General features: G+C 22.9%; 2 protein-coding genes across 2 annotated transcripts; one reads left to right on the top strand and one right to left on the bottom strand.

Moving 5' to 3' along the window:
- The first annotated feature begins 91 nt into the window (after window positions 1-91).
- LOC122508115 (beta-mannosidase) lies at window positions 92-11,438 on the top strand. The gene is made up of 11 exons (XM_043621240.1): window positions 92-407; window positions 547-697; window positions 798-944; window positions 2,139-2,287; window positions 2,550-2,764; window positions 2,966-3,227; window positions 3,295-4,021; window positions 6,275-6,703; window positions 10,318-10,532; window positions 10,653-10,856; window positions 10,947-11,438. Exons 2-11 carry the CDS (start codon window positions 598-600, stop codon window positions 11,199-11,201), a joined length of 2,703 nt encoding a protein of 900 aa, XP_043477175.1. The 5' UTR covers window positions 92-407; window positions 547-597; the 3' UTR covers window positions 11,202-11,438.
- Window positions 11,426-21,543, bottom strand: LOC122508116 (transmembrane protein 245). Its single transcript, XM_043621241.1, has 7 exons — window positions 20,841-21,543; window positions 17,480-18,466; window positions 15,387-15,551; window positions 15,086-15,284; window positions 14,634-14,919; window positions 14,147-14,449; window positions 11,426-12,150 (listed from the first exon to the last, which is right to left on the bottom strand). The coding sequence occupies exons 1-7, from the start codon at window positions 21,333-21,335 to the stop codon at window positions 11,949-11,951; spliced, it is 2,637 nt and encodes an 878-aa protein (XP_043477176.1). The 5' UTR covers window positions 21,336-21,543; the 3' UTR covers window positions 11,426-11,948.
- Window positions 21,544-21,851: the final 308 nt, after the last annotated feature.

The raw sequence follows: 21,851 nt of genomic DNA, 5'->3' as shown, positions 1-21,851 counted from the left end.
CTAATTATTTAAGAATATTCTATAGAAAATGGTCTATTTGAGAATTTCTACAGAAATTCCTTTCTGTTTAGTGTTGAAAGATATTGTAACACAATTACATTTTTATCTTTATAAATTATCTCGAGAGTTCAAATGAATTGATAAACATAAACAGACAATTTCGTTTCAAGTTTGTTCAGTGACAAAAAAGACATTGATCTAAACTTTTTTTTCTCTTGTCTTCTGTCTCACGTGACAGAATTTCTGCACTCTATTTCATAAATAAGACTTAATTGAAATCAACCCAAAGAACTTCCATTGTTTGACTATATCGTTTTGTCCTTGACTTCTATATGTCAATTATTTTTATCAATTTTTTTCAAAATTTAGATTGCAGTCGTTCTTAAACAAATTGTTATACGGAAAAAGTGAGTTTTAAATTTTTGTAATATTTTCCATATTAAATAATACTAATATGGTTACAAATTAATACTTATTAATTTGTTTAATTTAATGTTTGTCTATTAATGTGAAATTGTTTGTGTAAAAATTTTTTTTCTTTTACAGTTCAGTGTTGGTGTTTTGAAAAATTGTGAAACGAATTTCATAAAAAGGATAATGTTGAAAAATGTTTGTTTTCTTGTTTTGATTGTCCTCGCGAGTCAAATAGAATCTTTACTACTTCATGATGGATGGATCGGAGTTATTAAATCAAAAGGTGAGTTGAGCGAAATTCAAAATTTCCAAAAACTATTTCATAATTAAATTTTGCTGTTTTTCTGTTTGAATAAAAAAGAATGTAAAAATTTTTTTTTCAGAACAATCGTTTCCAGCGACAGTTCCTGGTGGAATTTACACAGACTTGGAAAAGGCGCAAATTATTCCGAAAAATTTTAAAGGATCAAATGATGTGAAAAATCGATGGGTTGTCAATGAGACTGTAATTTATTTTACAAACTTTGAAGGTAATGATAAATTTCATCATTAAAAAAAATTTATGTCACTATTGTCCGGAAAAAAATTTTTTGTCAAGAAAATTTAGAAAATTGTGATTTTTTTCGATTTATTTTCAAAAATTTAGACTTTTCTTCCAAAAATTGCAACAAAATACCACATTTTTATAGTATAAAATGCAAATAATTTCGATTTTTATAGTGAGAAAAATAATTGTAAACAAATATTTCAAAAATTAGTTTTCAATCATTTTTGTTTTTAAATTTTTGAAATATACAATTAAAAAGATTTTGAATAATTGAAAAATTGAAATTTTGCAAAATTTAAAAATAATTAATTTTTTTAAAGTATTTTGTTAGAATTTTTAAAAAATCAACTTTTGAAGAATTTTAATTGAAAATTTTCAAAATAATTGAATAATCAAAAATTTTAATTAAAAATCTTTAAACGTAAATTTAAAAATGAAAATTCAAATACATATATATACAAAAAATAATAACATTTTAGAATTATTTTCAACATTTTGGAGAAAAAAAATCATGTTCAAAAATTTTAATTAAAAAATCAATTATTTAATAATTATTTAATTATTTAAAAAAATTTTAATAAAATTCTTGACAAATTTTCACAGGAATTCAATTATTTACAAAATTGTTAATAAATTTATTAAAAATAATTCAGTCATTTTCATAAATAATAAAATTTCCACTGGAAATCAATTGTTTAATACCTATACAAAGTTTTATAAAATTTTTCGAAAAATATAAATTATTTGAAAATATTTTTATAAATTAATTCGTCGCAAGAATTCAATTAGGTATTTAAAAAAAATTTAACAAAGTTCTTTTCAAGAATTCATTTATTTTTATAAATAATAAAATTCTTCACTGAAATTCAATTATTTTTATAAACTTGAATAAAATTCGTTGCAAGAATTCAATTATTTATATAAATAATAAAAATTTTCACCGAAATTCAATTATTTTTATAAACTTGAATAAATAATATTGAAAATTTGAAAATAAATTACCGAATAATCGATTTATTATTTATGAAAATAATTGAATTCTTGCAACGAATTTTATTACATTTTTTCAATATCAATAAATTGTCAGGGAAATTTATAAACAGAAACTTGTGACCACCCTGAATTTAAAGTTTGTATATAAAATTTCTTTAACGAATTTTCTGATTCTGATTTCCAGTTACGGAAGAATTTTTGAAAGCACCTAAAATTGCTTTAATATTTCACGGTTTGGATACATTTTCGACTATATTTTTGAATGATGAATACATCGGAACTTCGGATAATATGTTTGTGAAATACAATTTTAATGTGAAGAAGCACTTGAAGGTAAATAACAATTTTTGAAAATGAAATTCATTTAAATAAATTTAAATCAATTTGAAAAACTTGAAATCAATTTAAGAAAATTGAAATCAATATTTCGAATAAATGAAAATCAATAATTCGAATAAATTAAAATCAATTTTGATTTTTTAAATAAATTAAAATCAATTTGAATAAATTAGAATTGAATTTCTTTTGAATAAATAAATAAAACAATTGTGAAGAAGGAAATTAATAAAAATTGGAAAAATTGCTTTTATTTCAGAAAGAAGTGAATTCGACGAATAAGTTGGAAGTACATTTTGCATCGCCATTAAAAATTTCAGAAATGTTTTACGACAAACAAAAATTGAATTACGAAGTGGTTCCAAAGTGTACTCCTGAAAAATATAATGGCGAGTGTCATGTTAATCACATTCGAAAAATGCAAGCCAGCTTCAGTTGGGATTGGGGTCCGGCTTTTCCCTCAATTGGAATTTGGTAATTATCTTTGAAATTTCAGAAATGATTAGATTAAATCTCTCTTTATTAATTTATCGAAAAGCGCAATAAATTTTTTAAATATCTTATTTGATTTTGATAATCTTATTTTGATTGCAGAGAAAAATATTTGTTTTCAATTATTAAATTTTCAAAAATTAAAAATTTGGAACAAAATAATAAAGATTAAATTAATTTCAGGAAAGATGTGGAATTAATTCCTGTGACCGATGCATACGTGACGGAAATTACAGCGGACGTTGTTAAAAGAAATTCCCATTGGGAAATAAATGTTGGAGTATTTTTCGACACTTTATCCTATGAGAGAGATTTCACTTTCAATGGAGTTTTACAATCAGTATTAGAACTCGATGATGGAAAATCGATAACGAATTCTACGGAGTTTTCATTATCGGTGAAATGGAAATATTCGAATATTTCTCTTACTCTACAAGTTCCACTCGTAAGTAAAATGAGTAAAATGAGTAAAAATAAAATAGAAGCAAATTGATAACTAAAATTATTTTCAGGAATCAGTGATGTTGTGGTGGCCGAACGGATACGGAGATCAAAAGCTCTACAATCTCATCACTTACGTTCAAATTGTCCCCTATGAGACGAAGTCCATGAAAAAAATTGGTTTCCGAACTATTGAATTAATTCAAGATCCTCTCGACGAGGGTTTAACGTTTTATTTTCGTGTGAATAATTTGCCAATTTTCGCGAAAGGAAGTAATTACATTCCAGGAAGTATTTTCCCCGAGTTGAGTACGAGGAGAGAGACTATTTTGCCACTATTAACATCGGCGAAGGAGGCGAATATGAATATATTACGTGTCTGGGGCGGTGGAATGTATGAATCAAATCTTTTCTACGAATTGGCTGATGAATTGGGAATTTTAATATGGCAGGATTTTATGTTCGCCTGCAGTATGTATCCAACTAATGAGGATTTTCTAAAAAGTGTGTCCAATGAAGTTTCACAAAATGTCATTCGATTGAAACATCACGCGAGCATTGCTCTCTGGGCGGGCAATAATGAAAATGAAATTGCACTTTATGGCAATTGGTATGGAACTGGAAACAAACAGGTTTACAAGGATGATTATATTAAATTGTACGTGGAAATTATTAAGAATATTGTCGAAAAATTGGACCCAACGAGGTCGTATGTCGTCTCAAGTCCCAGCAATGGATTGTATAGTGATCATAATGGTTATCTTGGAACGAATCCGGGATCAAATTTATATGGAGATGGTAAATTCAAAATTTCTTTCTTTTAATTACGTTTCATTCATCGTTCTTTAATCAGGGTTGCTACAGGTCAGAGAAATCAAGGAATTCGGGAAAAAGTCAGGGAAAGTAGAATAATTCTAATTGGTCAGGGAAATCAGGGATTTTTATTAAAAGTACTGGAAAAAATTGAATGTTTAGAATTTATAAGAAAATACTGAATTTTTGTGTCTTTTTATTTGTCTCATAAACTATGAAATTATCTCGAATTCAATTATTTTTATGAATTTTAATGAAATTCATTGCAAAATTTCCATTATTTTCAAAATTTTTTTTAATTCAATTATTTTCAATATTCTACTATTTTAATAAAATTTCCCTAAAAAATTCAATTATTAAATAAAAATTTTGACAATAATTTCTTTTAAATAACTTAATTCCATTGGAGAACTGCCATGAAGTTATTACTTATGAATCATTTAATGAAGTATTTTTTTGAAAAATTTTAATTTCAATTCTGTTGAATAACTCAAACTCAAATAGTGGAGTCTTTTTTAATAATTTTTACTGAAAATATTGAAAGTAATTGAATTTTATGAAGAATTAGTGTAGAGATTTTGTGGTTTGTAGGATCAAATTTAAAATGAAAAAAACTAAATTTTTAAATTTTTAATAATTGGATCACAAAGGAGTCTTATATTCTTTATGAAGAATTTCAATTATTTTCAATAATTGTAATAAACTTCTTTGCAAAAAGTCAATTTATAAATAATAAAAATCTCCTTAAGAAATTCAATTATTTTTATATAAACAATAAAATTCTTATCAGGATTTCACTTATTTTCAATACACAATTTTAATTGATTTCTTCGAAAATTTCAATTATTTTTAAAATCTTGTCAAAATTCTCCGAGAAAATTAAATTATTTTTAAAAATAATTTAATTTTTCACAGGAGTTCAATTATTTAAAAAAGCTTTTAAAAAAATTGTCATCAACATTTCAATTATCTTTAAGAATGAATAGCAAAAATTCTTCGACAAAATTTAATTATTTTCAGGAATTTTAATAAAATACATTGCAAAATTCAATTAATTTCATAAATAACAATATTCACCACAAGAATTGAATTACTATCTAAATTAATAAAATTCTTCGCAGAAATTCAGTTATTTTCAAAAAATCAAAAAAAAAAAATTGTCAACACTTCAAAAATCTTTATAAATAAATAGTAAAATTCTTCGACAAAAGTCAATTATTTTCATGAATTTTAATAAATGTCATTCCAAAATTCGATTATTTTCGAATATTTTTATACAATTCATTATAAAATTTCAATTATTTCCAAAAACTTTAATATAATTCCTCTCAAGAATTCAATTATTTTTACATAAATAATAACATTCTTCAGAAGAATTCAATTATTTATATAAATAGTAAAATTTTTTGCAAAAATTCAATTATTTTTAAAAAAATTTTAATAAAATTTCACAAAATAATTCGATTATTTTTTAAAATTTTAATAAATCCTTCTAAATAATTCAACTATCTTTATAAATAGTATAATTCTTTGCAGGAAATCAATTATTTTTAATAAAATTTCGCTAAAGAATTTAATTTTTTTTTAGTTCGTTAGAATATTTTTCAAAAGAATTCAATTATTTTCTAAAATTTTAATAAATCCTTAAAAAAACCAATTGTTTAAAAATTTTTGTTTTAAATTCTTTACAATAATTCAATTATTTTCATGATTGTATTTATAATTAACAATTAATAAATTGTCTATGTTTGTATTGAAATAATTGAATTCTCGTAGAATTTTTTAATAAAAATTGTCAAATTGATTTAGAAATTAATTTCAGTTAAAGTTTTAGATAATAATTGAATTTTAGAGAAGTTACTAATAATTGCAATTTTTTAAAAATAATTGAATTTTATAAAGGTGTCAAATTAAAATTTTTTAAAATTTGAATTGGATTCAAAGAAGAATTATATTTAAAAATTCTAGAAAATAATAATTGAATTAAAATGAAATGAAAATTTTTTTGAGCATCTAATAATTTTTAGAGTGAATCAGAATATTCTTTAGGGTCAGGGAAGAAGTCAAAATCAGTCAGGAAAAAGTTTGAAAATCAGGGAAAAGTCAGGGAAAAACAAAATTAAATTTTTGTGGCAACCCTGTTAATCTTTATCTTAACTAATTGAATTATAAATTATCAAAAACTAAATTAAAAATAATTTATCACTTCACAAAACAATAATTTATTTTTCTTTCCAGTTCATTATTATAATTATCTACAAAACGGATGGGATATGAATCACTTTCCACGAGCGAGATTCTCTTCGGAATATGGTTTTCAATCTTGGCCCTCGGTGGAGACGTTGATTTCTGCTGCGGAATATGATGAGGACTTGAAAATTCGCAGTGATTTTATGCAACATCGACAACATTTGCAGGGTGGCGATGAATTTATGAAATTGTTGATCGAAAAGAACTTTATTATTCCCGAGAGTAATAATACGCGAAGGGATCTTGAAGATTTTGTCTATCTCAGTCAAATTAATCAGGCGGTTTCAATTCAAATGGAAACGGAATTTTATCGACAAGGAAAAAGTTTTTTGAATGCAAACGGTGAAGGTTACACGCGTGGTGCACTTTATTGGCAATTAAATGATGTCTGGCAAGCTCCTTCTTGGTCCTCGATTGGTATAAAAGTCAATTTGTTTCAATCTTAATTATTTAAAAGAAAAAATTAAATTTAAATTCAAAATTTCAGCATTTCAGCATTTCAGTAAATTAAATATAGTAGATTTTTGGTATTTTGGCAAAATTCACTTTTTTTCAAATGATTAATTTCTAAATAAAAATATTCAATTTTTTCCAAATGAAATTTATTGTTCTTTAAAATTTACTAGCATAAGATACGCGCGCAAGCGCGCGTGCATGTTCTAAATGCATTGTTGAATAATACACTTTTTTAATTATTTATATTTTTAACAATAAATGAACTTTACAGATTTAAAATTGAATTTTTTTTGAATAATTTAATTTTTGAAAAGCTATAAGGAACCGCAGAACTGCGATACACCATCTGGTGACAAAATATTTAACTAACGCAACGGGGTCGAATTTGACATTTTATATGGAATAATAGCAAAAAAGGACGCGCGCGAGCGCGCGTGCATTTTTATTTCAACGTTTTATTTAAAATAATTAAAATTTTATTTTTTTAAATGAATTTTAATTATTATGACATCATAATGTTTCAAATACATTTAAATAGTAATTTATTCAATTAAATGTAAACTCTTAATTATTTATTAACTGAATTGACGAAAATCAAAGTCAATTTTTGTTAAGGCATTAATAAGGAAGAATTACAAATTTTAGTTTGATTTTTTAATTTATTTTTATGCAAATGCGAGAAAAAAAAAACTGAAACAGTAAAACTTTGATTTTTAATCGTTTTTGCATTAAAAGATAACATAAAAATAAATTAAAAAATCTAACAAAAATATGTAATTCTTCCTTATTAATGCCCTATCAAAAATTGACTTTGATTTTTGATTTTCGTCAATTTAATTAATAAATAATTAAGTGTTTACATTTACCCCGAGAATTCGAAAACTCGAATTCTTATTCAGAAAAATAAAAAAAACTTTTTACCAAGTTGAATGAAAATCTATTAAAATTTGTTTAAGTTATTCAAGTTTTTACATTACTAATTTCGTAATGGTTGATTGTTTTTTATAAGATACATTATCAGTCAACTGGTTGATTTACTATACGTCTACGAATAATTTGTTTTCAGTTTTTCCATCCCTTAAGACAGTAGTACACTGTAAAAAATTTCGGAAATTTTTCCAAACTTTTGCATGGGAATTTTCCTAAAACGTGTTTAGAAAAAATTTTTTCCCAAAAAAATGGTAATTTTTCTGAGTGTTTGGAAATTTTTCGATACGAATTGAAATTTTTCTAAATTCTGTTGGGAAAGGGATTTTTCTAAACGTTTTAAGGAATATTTACAAATTTTTAGGAATTTTCCTAAATCTTTAAAGGAATTTTTCCAAATTGTGGGAAATTTTTATACTTTTTATGTGAATTTGCTTCCTCAATTTTTTTGGGAAAATTTCCAAAATTTTTTTTACAGTGTATGCTTGAAATAACTTGTTTCTTAAACCTCGCTTAACTACAGAGGTGTTTACATTTGCCCCGAATTTTAGGAAAATTTCAACATCTCGGGGTAAATGTAAACATTCAGTTTTAGGCGATTCAGGTGCATCAATATTTTTTTGTACCTCATAAAATTTTTCTAGGGAAGTAAAGTAACAAGTTCATGCAAAAGAAATCCGTCCGTTTTACCTTTTAACAAAAAAAAACTAACGTTTTTTGTGAAAAATAGATATTCCGTTTACATTATTACCCCAAATGACCCTATTCCTTTAAAGAATTTTATTAATATTTGAAAATAATTAAATTTACGTAAATAATTTTATTGATTTTCAAAGTTTATTGAATTCCTGGAAAGAATTTTATTAATATTTGAAAATAATTGAATTCCTGTGAAGAATTTTATTAATTTTAGAAAATAATTGTATTTTTGTGAGGAATTTTATTAATTGTTGAAAATAATTGAATTCTTTCCAGGAAATTTATTATATTTGTGAAAATGTAATTGAATTCTTGAATAAAAAAAATTAGTAAAATCTTCACAGAAATTCAATTAATTGTAAAAATAAAAAAATGAATAAATAAATAATTATAGAAATTTTTTCGAAATATTTCAATTATTTTCTAAAATTAGTAAAATTATTCGTAAGAATTAAATTATTTGCTCAAAATTCAATTATTTTTCTAAAATCTGTAAAATTATTCTAAAATATTTGCAAGAATTCAATGATTTTGAATACATTAATTTTAAAATTATAAAAATATTGAAAAAGAAAAATGAATTGTTTTATGTTTTCATACAATTTTTCGAAATAATCAAATTTTTTTCTAAAATTTTAAAGTAATTTTTTTTTGCAAAAGTTCGCAATATTTTTTAATAAAATTTTAATATAATTTCATGAATGAATTCAATTTTTTTAAAAACTTTTATAATATTTCTCGAAAGAAATAGAATTATTTTTTACAATTTCAATAAATCCTTCAAAACAATTCAATTTTTTAAAATTTTTAATAAAATTCATTCAAATAACTCAATTACTTTCGAAAATTAATAAAATTCTTCTCAGGAATTCAGTTATTTTCAAAATACAGTTTTAGTAAACTTGTGAATGATCAAATATTTAATTATAATTATTACCTGACACAATAATTTTAAAAAGTTGAAAAAAATTGTTTCTTTAATTCATTTATTTTGAAAATTTTCATTTAAAATTATTTTAGAAAAATTACATTTTTTTTATAAAAGATTTTATAGAGATTCTCCAAAAAAATGTAATTATTTAGAAAAATTCTAATAAAATTATATAAAAGAATTTAATTTTCAATGAATAATTTTAATAAAAGTTTAATTGTAAATTGATTATACTCAATAAATAAAGGAATTTTTTGTTAGAATTCAATTACTTTAATTGTTTTCCAATTATTTTAATGAAATTCCTTGAAAGAAATTGTTAATAAATTTTAATCACTTTAAAAAATTCCAATTAAAATTATTAAAGAAATTCAATTATTCAAAAAAAAAAAAAAAAAAAAAAAAAAAATTGAAAATAATTCTTCAAAGAAATTTAATTAGGGTTTTAAACATTTTTTTAATTTTAATTTAATAATTCTTTGCGAGAATTTAATTACTGAATAATAAAATTTTTTGAAGGAATTGAATTATTCTGAAATTTTTTGCAAGAATTCAATGATTTTCAATACATTAATTTTAATGGAAATAATAAAAAATATTGAAAAAGAAAATAATTAAAAAAGTTGGGAAACAAAAAAGTAACTAACAACCAACTTCATACTGCGAACAGAACGAATGAAAAACCACAGAGATTAATATAGTTAATTTTTAATTTATTTTAATATTTAGCTTTCTCACGAGAGAATTGTTTTCTATTTGCTGTTTTTTTAGAAGAATATTTCTTACTTCCATAATTTCAAGAGTAACTCTAGGAGTAAATGAAGATATTTGTAAATCACTTCTCCTTTGAAAAGAAGATTGATGGCAATATCAAAATCGATAATGTAGTATTTTACTGTCAATGTTAAAAGAAACATTTTTGTTTTGTTGTTCTTTTTGCTGTTTTGTAATATTTGAAATTATTGCTATTGAAAAATTTACTCGGATTAATAATATTAATAATCATTAATATTCACAGAATTTGGTGGACGATGGAAGATGCTGCACTATTTCGCAAGAGATTTTTTCGCCCCCGTGATTGTGAGTTCACGTTTGTCTTTGGCTCGAGATCTGACAATCTACATAATTTCGGATTTGCATCGTCCTCTAAAAGATTTATCACTGACTTTAAATATTTACAAATGGACTTCAATTATTCCAGTGTCGATTCAAAAATTCCCGAATCTCTCACTAGTGAGTTTTTTTTATAATCTTTGCTTTTTATACACATTTGGCAATTTTTCCTAAATTGAAATTTATTTTTAAATTTTCATATTTTTTTCAAATGTAAAATTGATTTAATGCTACTTACAGAATTCCGATGAATCGAAAGTGGTGAAGAAACTTTGGTTGGACGATTTCTTGAAGAATAATAATTGTGGAATTTTGGAGTCGGTGAAAACTAATTGCTTTTTGGAAATTTTGTTAGAAAATGATGCCAAAGACGAAATTATTGGTGTAAATTACGTTTATCCATCTCCTTTGAAAACGATTTCATTGCCTCCTGCTAATGTTAAAGTAAAAAAATTTTAATTAAATTCAAAATCAATATTTAATTTAATAAAAATTAGAATAGAATTTTTCGTAAATTAACTATAAAAATTTCAGATGGAAGTAAATCCGAAAAGTTTGCCTGGCAAGATGGCAAATTATTCCGATTACGAAATTGAATTGACGTCGGATAATATAGCTCTATTCGTTTGGCTAGAAATGGGATCATTGAAAGGGAGATTTTCTGAAAATGGCTTTCATATCTTAAAGGGGAAGAAGAAAATTATTTTACACGCATTTGAGGCAATGACACCAAAAGAAATAATGAAACATGTTTACCTGAAAGTACTGTCGGATGTTTACAAACCATAAAAAAATAACTAGATAGAAATTGACAAAGTCCATCATGACGGAAAATAAAAATCGCGATGTAAATAAATTTCAAATCCAATTAAAGCGACAAGTATGACAAATGCAATGCCACATAACACATAAATGGTATCAATCATATTTCACCAAAGACTTTACATATTTTAATTATTTTAATTTTGAATCGTTGTCGGAAAAATTTGTACTACATTAATAACAAAAATTCATTATTTCATCATATTTATTTAAAATTTTTTCATAACCACAAAGATTAAAAAACTTTATACAAATCCCATCTTGAAGTTAGTTTTCAAATAAATGAATATCAATTTACAATTAAGCTTGCGCTTGCAATCTTTCAGATAATATTATATAAATAACTAATAACAAAATATATCACTCAGTCGGTTTTCTTTTTAAGAAAGCATTAAATCTCTTCAAAGAATTGCCTACCTATTCACAACTATTAATAAAATATTCTCTGTTATAAATATAATATGAAAAAAATGTGTACAATTGCCCTTATTATTTTGAATAACAAAGAGGCAGTGAAAATAAAATTATGAGAAAATATTTACAGATATTTTCTATATACAAAAATAGAGATTCGTATTTTGATAAATTTAATGAAATATGTTCACTATATAGAGAGAATTGCAATATTATATAGTATTAATTTCATTTTGGCCGCAAGCAAAAGCGATAATATAAAAAATATATATATATATAATCTCTGTTCTCGTAGTATTATTAATTATTAGATTTCAAATGATGGATTTGTGATTTTATCGTATTTATCGTCTCCTCAGACGGTGAATACATGTAACGACGACTTAAATTAATCGCAACCATTATACAGCATAGTAATAATGGACCGAAAATTGCTCCTTCCACTCCCAGACAGAAAATTCCTCCTGCTATCGAGAGACCTGTGAGGTAAGGATGGCCGCCTCTGAAAATTCATTACGTTCACAATTAATTCTTCAACATACCAAATAAGTTCAGAATTATTATTATTATGTATTATTTTTATTTAATTCAATTTAAATTATTATTATTACTAGCAAATCATAAGCACGGAAGGCCGTATTCCATTTGTTATTATTTTGCAAATTAAAAAATTTTATATTTTCAAGAATAAACATAAATTTTTGAATGATTACAGATTTTAAATTTAATGAATGCACTTATTAGGTACATAATAATGAAATATTCTTAGTATATTATTATTCAAAAATTTTAGTAAAATTTGCAAAAATTTCATTGTTTTGATAAATAATAAAATTCTTTAGAGCAATTATTTTCAATACAATTTTAATAAAATTTCTCGAATGAATACAATTATTTTAAAAAATATTAATTAAATTTGATTATTTTTAAGAATTTTAATATAAATTCAACTATTTTCAACAATTTTGATAAAATTCTTTTTAAAAAATCATTACTTTAAAAATTTTTAATAAAATTTCTTCAAAAAATTCAATTATTTTCAAAAATTCAGATAAAATTCTTTGAAGCAATTGAATTATTTTTATGAATTGTAAAATTCTCCGCAAGAATTTTAATTATTTTGATAAATAAGAAAATTCTTCGCAAGAATTAAAATATTTTATTAAATAATAAAATTCTTCAAACTCAAAGGAATTCAATTATTTTCATAAATAATAAAATTTCTCGAAAGAATACAATTATTTTTAAAATTATTATTTAAATTCAATTATTTTCAAGAGTTTTAATAAAAATTCAATTATTTTCAACTATTCTAATAAAATTCTTCGAAACAATTAAATTATTTTTATGAATTGTAAAATTCTTGTCAAGAATTGAATTATTTTTGTAAATAATAAAATTCTTCTGAGAAATTTAATTATTTTCAATACAATTTTAATTAAATTTCTGGGAAAAAAATCAATTATATTCAAGATAATTTTAATAAAATTTCTTTAACAGGTTCATATATTTTTAAAAATTGTAATAAAATTTTTCTAAACAATTCAATTGTTCTCAAAAGTTTTTAATAAAATTCATGTAAATTTTAATTGTTTTGAAAATTTTCAATTAAAATTACTTTATAAAATTACATTATTTTTACGAAATTTAATGGAATTTAAAAAAAATGTATTTTACAAAAACTCTAATCAAATTGTTTAAAAGAATTTAATTTTCTATGAATAATTTTAATATAATTTAATAAGAAAATCATTAATTACAATTTATAATGAACGCGATTATTTTCAAAACTTAAAAGAAAATCTTCTTAAAATTCAATTATTTTCAAAATTTTCAGTAAAAATTATTTTCAAAAAACTCCTTTATTTTTAAGAAAATTGAAATAAATTCTTCAAAAAAATTCAATTATTTTAAACAATTTCAATAAAAATCTGTCCAAGAATTAAATTGTTTTTAAAACAATTTTAATTACATTTTTCTGAAAATAATTGAATTCCTAAACAGAATTTTATTAAAACTTTTTTAAATAATTGTATATCTTCAAAAAAAAATGTATTATTTCTACAAATAATTGAATTTTTGCAAAATTGGAAAAAATATGTGAATTCAATTACTTTCAAAATTTTTAGTAAAATCTATTTAAGAAAAACTCCACTAATTTTCAAGAATATTGAGATAAATTCTTAAAAACAAATTTAATTATTTTAAAGAATTTTAATAAAAATCTTGACAAGATTTAAATTATTTAATACACTTTTATTAACATTTTCTCGAAAGAACTCAATTATTGAAAAAAATGTTGATAAAATCCTTGAAATGAATTCAATTATTTTCAAATTTTTTGATAAATACTTTACTAGAAATCAATAATAGAAATTTAAAACATTTAAAAAATTAGGAAACAAAAAAGCAAACAGATAATAGATTATTATAATTGCGACTAATAAATAGCAATAATATAATAAAAAATACTAATTGATTGTAAATAATTTGCATACCCTTTGATTTCCTTGTAAAATTCAGTGACAATAATGTTGCAGGGCAAGAAATGAAAGAAGAAAAAGAGTGTTGCGATCATTGGTCCGCGAGTGAACCACAATTCAATTGTCACTGGTATACAAGCGAAATATGCGTCGAGAAATGGAACAGCGCCAAGAATCATGGCAAAAACTGAAGGTAAGTAGACGATTTTCACTTGAAATAAATTATGAACGAACCACGTCCACAAACCAAAAAATGAGGCGAGTTTGAAAGTTGCCGCAAATACGCCAATTACTGATTCCTGCAGGGCGACAGCGAATCTATAAAATAAAGAAGACCCAAAAATTATAATAAATGACAAAATACATAAAATTCAATAATTAGACTTTGAACGAGTTATAAACCTACCCTCCAAATTCAGAAAAGCTTTGAATAGAAAATATTAATTACAAACAAATGAAACAATAGTTTAGAAGAAGAAATTTTTTCAATACAGATATTTACCTGTTACAACTTATGGGACTAAAGGTCGTTATCGCCTCAATTGGTTTATAAGTCACTCCACTGGAGCTCAGGAGATAAAAAAGTGCCGTAAAAAACACAACCATACTGAGAGTGAAATTAAGCACCGCAGATCCACTAATTAGAACGATATAAAGCAATTCGGTCACTATTCCTATAATAACGGACATATTTCCTTTGACGATGCTCCAAATTGAGTCAAGAACTGACATAAGAATACCGATATTTTCCTTTGCGAAATTTTGAACACTCGTCATGTTAAATAATTCTGAAAATATAAAAATTCAAGAATTTCAAATTAATTTTTGAATCATTTTTCAATTTTGTTAATTCAGTGATTGATTTTTTTTTTTTTTTTGATTCTATAAAACAAAATAGACAAATACTTTTTGAATTCAATAATTCAAACTAATGGAATAATTTAAAATACTGACGGAAAGGAGTTTTTCCGAAACTATCCTTGAAACTTTCCCAAACCGAATAAGCGGCATCCATATCGACAGTTGGACCAATAAAATTTGGATTTTCACTCGACATCATCCAGGCTTGATAAAATCTGTCCCAGAGTTCCAATACTTTTTTCTCCATCAATTCCGCTTTGGCTGGTTCTAAATTTTTCACAAGACTCTTTACCTGGAAAGAAAAATATCAAATGTCAAAATCAATATCAAAATCAAAGTTTTAAAATATATCTCGAAATTTTTTATTAAATCCAGAAAAAGAAAAACCACTTACTCCATCGGAAATTGCACTTCGACCGTAAGTGTAAGCATTATTAAGAACACTATTCACTGATTCTTCCCATTGTTCCGGTACCCAGTCGATATCCGGATTATTCACGAGAGAAGAATTGACAATTTCCCCTGTCACTTGAATTAAGTGAATTCCTTCGGCGTAGATCTGAAAAAATAATCTGTATTAATAATCATTGTATTCCGGTAATATTTTTAAATTATTCGATTAAAAATCATTGAATTCTTCCGAAGAATTTTAAAATTTATAAAAATAGGTAGATGAATTGATTATTAAGGATTTTATTTAAAACTAGCAAATTCCATTTATTATTATTTTGTAAATTAAAAAATTATATATTTTCCAAAAAAACATCAATTTTAGAATTAAAAAAAGAAATTCTTTAAAAATTTAAAGAATTCACTTATTAATTACATAATATTAAATATTCTTGTTCATTATTATTCAAAAATTTTAATGAAATTTTTCGCAAGAATTTAATTATTCTCATAAATAAAATTATTTTTTAGAGTAATTCAATTATTTTCAATATAATTTTAATAAAATTTCTCGAAAGAATACAAATATTTTTAAAAATATTATTAAAATTCGATTACTTTCAAGAATATTAATATAAACTCAATTATTTTCAACAATTTTGATGAAATTCTTTGAAAAAATTCAATTATTTTTATGAATTATAAAAACCTCCGTAAGAATTTAATTATTTTCATAAATAAGAAAATTCTTCGCAAGATTAAAATATTTTCATAAATAATAAAATTCTTCAAAGGAATTCAATTATTTTCAATACAATTTTAATAAAATTTCTCTAAAGAATACAATTGTTTTTAAAAATATTATTTAAATTCAATTATTTTCAAGAGTTTTAATAAGAATTCAATTATTTTGAATAATTCTGATAAAATTCTTTGAAACAATTCAATTATTTTTATGAATTATAAATCCTCTGTAAGAATTCAATTATTTTCGTAAATAAGAAAATTCTTCGCAAGATTAAAATATTTTCATAAATAATAAAATTCTTCAAAGAAATTCAATTATCTTCATAAATAATAAAATGTTTTGGAGAAATTCAATTATTTGCAATAAAATTTTAATGAAATTTCTCTAAAGAATACAATTATTTTTAAAAATTGTAATAAAATTTTTTTAAACGATTCAATTGTTCTCAAAAGTTTTTAATAAAATTCTTTGTAAATTTCAATTATTTTCAAAATTTTCAATTAACATTACTTTATAAAATTACATTATTTTTACGAAATTAAATTAAATTTAAAAAAAAATGTAATTATTTACAAAAACTATAATAAAATTGTTTAAAAAAATTTTAATTTCTAATTCCTCCGACGAATTTTATTATTAATGAAAATATTTGAATTCCTTTGAAGAATTTTATTATTTATGAAAATAATTTAATTCCTTCGAAGAATTTTATCATTTTTTAAGAAAATAATTTAATTCCTTTGAATTATTAGAAGTTTTTTAAGAATTTTATTAAAAAATTGACATATTTAAATTTTTATAAACAAATTTTAACATTTTCTAATTTTTTTAGAATATTTAATATAATATTTTACAAGAAATTTCTTAAAAATTTCGAAAATAATTGAATTTTTGAGATTAACTCATTTTAGAATTACTTTAATTATTTTTTAAATAATTGAATTTTGGAATTATAATTGAAATTTCTTAAGTTTGAAAGAAGGATATTTAAATATTTTTTAAGAAATCTATTAAAAATTTTGAAAATTAATGAATTTTACAGAAAAGAAGATTTTAAATAATAACCAGAAAGGAATGAGATGAAAAAAATTTAAATAATTGAAAATAGTTGAATGTTTGCAAAGACTTTACCTATTTTAAAAAATAATTGAATTGTTTCAATGGATTTATTCGAATTTCAGAAAATAATTGAATTCCTTCATGAAATTTTTTAAAAATTGTATTGAAAATAATTGAATTTCTGCAAAGGATTTTACTATTTATAAAAATAATTGAATTCTTCCGAAGAATGTTATTATTTATGAAAATAATTGAATTCTTGAGATTTTTTATTAGTGATTGAAATTTACCTGCATCGTCACGAAAATCGTGACGCAAGTGGTGAAGATAAGCAAACCCAATATGACAGCAATTGTAGCGACCGAATCAACAGATCCTCTTAAAATAATCGTCAATTTCTGATCAACAATAATGCAAACTTTATACAATCCACGAATATAAATCGGTAACAAAGCATCTAGTCTTTCACCACACCAATCGGAAAAATGATCAATTATTCCTTGAATTCGCTTTTGAATTTTTGTCCAAATACCAAAGAAATTGCCAAGAAGTTTAATAATATAATAACCGACCGGAATGATTAATAAAGAAATAATCCATTTATGCTTCCAGAGTAGCATTCCAGCACAAGCGTAAATTGTCCCCTTCATATATTTATCCGTATCCACTCGATCGTCCTCAATATCCAATGACATTCGTAAATCCGCTTTTAATTTCGACAGAAAATGTCTCTCGGGCAGGGAAAATTTAATAGTCGGCGTCACATTGCCCGTTGATCGTGATTTTCGTGCTCGCATTAAAAGCGATCGTCCCGAATCAATTGTAAGTGCTTTCGTTGTGTCCTTTAATTTCGGTGTAAATTTCTCCACTGGTGTACTCGACGCCTTCTCGCCAATTGAATCCATTGGTTTTGTTGTCATCGTCTCGGAAATATCATCGAAAATATCATCTTCGTCAGTCGACATCAGGGGAATTGATTCAGCAATAAATGTTCGCGAATCGTTTCGCAATAAATTTAATGCCGTCTCCATAAAAGATAGACAATTTCCTTTCAATTCCTCTTTCTCAATGACAGTTAGGACTTCGTATATGAAACCCGTGACGAACAATAATTGTAGAGAGCAAAAAATAATGACGGGATAAGTCCCCAGGAGGTTTGAAAAATAAAAACTTATCAGCAACCATATTGCGTAGGATGAGAAGTGAAAATAGAGGGAATTCTCCGGTCGCCAGTGAAGATAGAGAACTGATAAATATCCAATCAAGACAAAGAAAATCTGCAAAAGAAGAAGGAAATAAATTTTAAAGTTTGGAAATTGGCAGGGTTGCCACAGGTCAGAGATTTTTATTTTAAAAGTACTGGAAAAAATTAAATATTTAGAATTTATATAAGAAAATTCTGAAATTTTGTGTCTTTTTGTTTGCCTTATAAACTATGAAATTATTACGAATTCAATTATTTTCGGGAATTTTAATAAAATTCATTGCAAAATTTCAATTATTTTCAAAATTTTTTCTTAATTCAATGATTTTCAATATTCTACTATTTTAATAAAATTTCCCAAAAGAATTCAATTATTAAACAAAAATTTTGATATATTCTACACAAACATTCAATTATTTTCAGGAATTTAAAAAAAATTCATTGCAAAATTCAATTATTTTCAGGAATTTTGATAAAATTCATTGCAAAATGAATATGAAGAATTGAAAATGAAATGAATATGAAGAATTTAAATTATTTTCAATAATTGTAATAAACTTCTTTGCAAAAAGTCAATTTATAAATAATAAAAATCTCCTTAAAAAAATCAATTATTTTTATATAAATAATAAAATTCTTATCAGGATTTCACTTATTTTCAATGCAATTTGAATTGATTTCTTCGAAAATTTCAATTATTTTTAAAAATCTTGTCAAAATTCTCCGAGAAAATTCAATTATTTTCAAAAATAATTTAATTTTTTACAGGAGTTCAATTATTTAAAACACTTTTAATAAAATTCAATTCAAGAATTCAATTATTTTTAAAAATAATTATTTTAATTGAATTCCAGGAAAAATTAAATTATTTTAAATATTTTCTTTAAATTCTTGAAAATAATTAAATAATATCAATAAATAGTAAATTTTTCCCACGAATTTAATTATTTTAAATATACAATTTTCATGAAAATCTTTTTAAAAATTCAATTATTTTCTTAAATTTTGCAAAAATTCAATTATTTGCAGAAATAATAATTTTTTTCGCAGGGATTCAATTATTTAAAAAACATTTAATAAAATTCTATTCAAGAATTCAATTATTTTCAAGAATGACAATATTCATATAACTCTATTCATCATGAAAATTCAATTATTTTAAAAATTAATAAAATTCTTCGCAGAGATTCAATTATTTTCAAAAAATCAAAAGAAAAATTGTCAACATTTCAATTATCTTTATAAATGAATTGCAAAATTCTTCGACAAAATCCAATTATTTTCAGAAATTTTAATAAAATTCATTGCAAAATTTCAATTATTTTCAAAAATTTTTCTTAATTTAATGATTTTCAATATTCTACTATTTCAATAAAATTCCACAAAAAAATTCAATTATTTTCAGGAATTTTAATAAAATTTATTGCAAAATTCAATTATCTTCAGGAATTTTTAAAAAATTCATTGCAAAATTTAATTATTTTCAAAAATTTTAATTTTTTTTTCAATATTCAATACTATTTTAATGCAATTTCCCGAAAGAATTCAATTATTTAAAAATAATTTTGACAAAGTTCTACGCGAATATATTCAATTAATTTCTAAAATAATGAAAATTTCACAGGAATTCAATTATTAAAAATAGAATTTGCATTTAAATTTTTTCAAAAAAAATCAACTGTTTAAAACTTTTTATAAAATTCTTTGCAATAATTCAATTATTTTCATAATAAAAAAATAAATAAATTATTTCAATTATTTTCATAAAAAAGAAATAAATAATTTCAATTATTTTTAATACAATTTTAATCGAATTCCTCGATAAATGTAATTATTCTTAAAAATGTTATTAAAATTCATCGAAAGAATTTAATTACTTAAAAATTTGTTTATAAAATTATGTATAAGAATTCAATTTTCAGAAACATTCAGTTATTATTCAATAAATTACCAATGTTTGTATTTAAATAATTGAATTCTCGTAGAATTTTCTAATAAAAATTGAATTAAAAATTAAATTCAGTTAAAGTTTTAGATAATAATTGAATTTTTGAGAAGTTACTAACAATTTCAATTTTTTAGAAATAATTGAATTTTGTAAAAGTTTCAAATTATAATCTTTGAAAATTTTAATTTTTAATACTATTTATTAAAAATTCTATGGAACTAATTTCTTTTAAACAGCTTAATCGAAATTTTTTTATTTATTTAAAAATGAAGTTATTTGTGTTTTTGAATAATTTTACAATTAAGAAAATTCGTAAATAAATGTAATAGAACATTTTTTTTTAATATCTAATAATTTTTAGAGTGAATCAGAATATTCTTTAAGGTCAGGGGAAAAAGTAAAAATCAGTCAGGAAAAAGTCTGGAAATCAGGGAAAAGTAAGGGGGAAAAAATTAAATTTTTGTGGCAACCGTGTTCAGGATCATGATTAATTACTTACCATCCAAGTATTACAGGAGGAAATAAAAAATCCAAGAATATAATTTCCAACTGTAATTATTCTCCAGACTAGATAAATTAATATACTTGGCATATAATTATAAATTAATGTCACAAGTGTAGCTAACGAACCAATGGCAATAATGTACTTGAAATGATTCTGTATAAAAGAGCCAATAATTTCCGAAGTCTCATCAACAATATAAATAGGTATCATTGTTAAATGTAAAACAAGAGGTTTACTCGATTCTTCTGTTTTGTTGAACCACGTTTTAACCGTAGTCGCCAAAGAATTTTTGAATGGAAACAAAACCGAACCACACAATAAAGCCCATATTAATGGTTTGACAAAGGGACTTAAAATAATATAAAGTCCATAACCAGCGACACATATAAATAAAAATAATAAAAGTGCTAAGGCATTGTAAATTCCTTGTTTTAAAGCTTTTTCATGGCCCACACTAAAACCTGACAATTTGTTCAAGAGGTTATCCATATTTCAAATTCCAATACATTTGATATGTATATATCTAATGAATAATTCATTAACTTTACAACGTATTCACTCGAATTTTTTTCTTTTACTCCTAAATTGTGTCCTTGGTTTTTAAATATATACTAAATTCCACTTTAATTGACGAAATATTTACTTATAACTTAACGCAAAGTTGAATGAGAGAGACATTTTGTTTGTTTACGTCATTTCTGATTGGCTGTGCGTCACAATGATGACTTTAAATGGTCACGTGTCATCATTATGTCATCAGTGAAAATAAATAAACCTGTTTCAAAATTTGACATTTCTTTAGAAATTTCGCATAAATTTGAATTTTTAATTAGATTTTTAGACAATTATTTTTTTAATAAACCGATTAACCTTTAATTGAGCTAAAATTAAAAAATATTTAGCGAATATTTCAAGAACTTTATCAACATTTTTTTCAATAATTTAATTCTTTCAATTATTGAAAATATATTTAATTTTTGGCAAGATTTTTATTAAAATTCTTTA

Source organism: Leptopilina heterotoma, unplaced genomic scaffold (assembly GCF_015476425.1).
Source record: "Leptopilina heterotoma isolate Lh14 unplaced genomic scaffold, ASM1547642v1 Lhet_52, whole genome shotgun sequence".
Classification (NCBI taxonomy): Eukaryota; Metazoa; Arthropoda; class Insecta; order Hymenoptera; family Figitidae; genus Leptopilina; species Leptopilina heterotoma.
Note: the sequence above shows the minus strand (reverse complement) of the source record. Positions and strands in the feature narration are given on the sequence as shown.

Coding starts and splice junctions, on each gene's coding strand:
- LOC122508115 (XM_043621240.1), top strand. CDS start 598: ATGTTGAAAAATGTTTGTTTTCTTGTTTTGATTGTCCTCGCGAGTCAA. Junction 698..797: donor CGGAGTTATTAAATCAAAAG/GTGAGTTGAGCG, acceptor TTTTTTTTTCAG/AACAATCGTTTCCAGCGACA. Junction 6,704..10,317: donor TCCTTCTTGGTCCTCGATTG/GTATAAAAGTCA, acceptor TAATATTCACAG/AATTTGGTGGACGATGGAAG.
- LOC122508116 (XM_043621241.1), bottom strand. CDS start 21,335: ATGGATAACCTCTTGAACAAATTGTCAGGTTTTAGTGTGGGCCATGAA. Junction 18,467..20,840: donor CCTCCTGTAATACTTGGATG/GTAAGTAATTAA, acceptor CTTCTTTTGCAG/ATTTTCTTTGTCTTGATTGG. Junction 15,552..17,479: donor CGATTTTCGTGACGATGCAG/GTAAATTTCAAT, acceptor TTATTTTTTCAG/ATCTACGCCGAAGGAATTCA.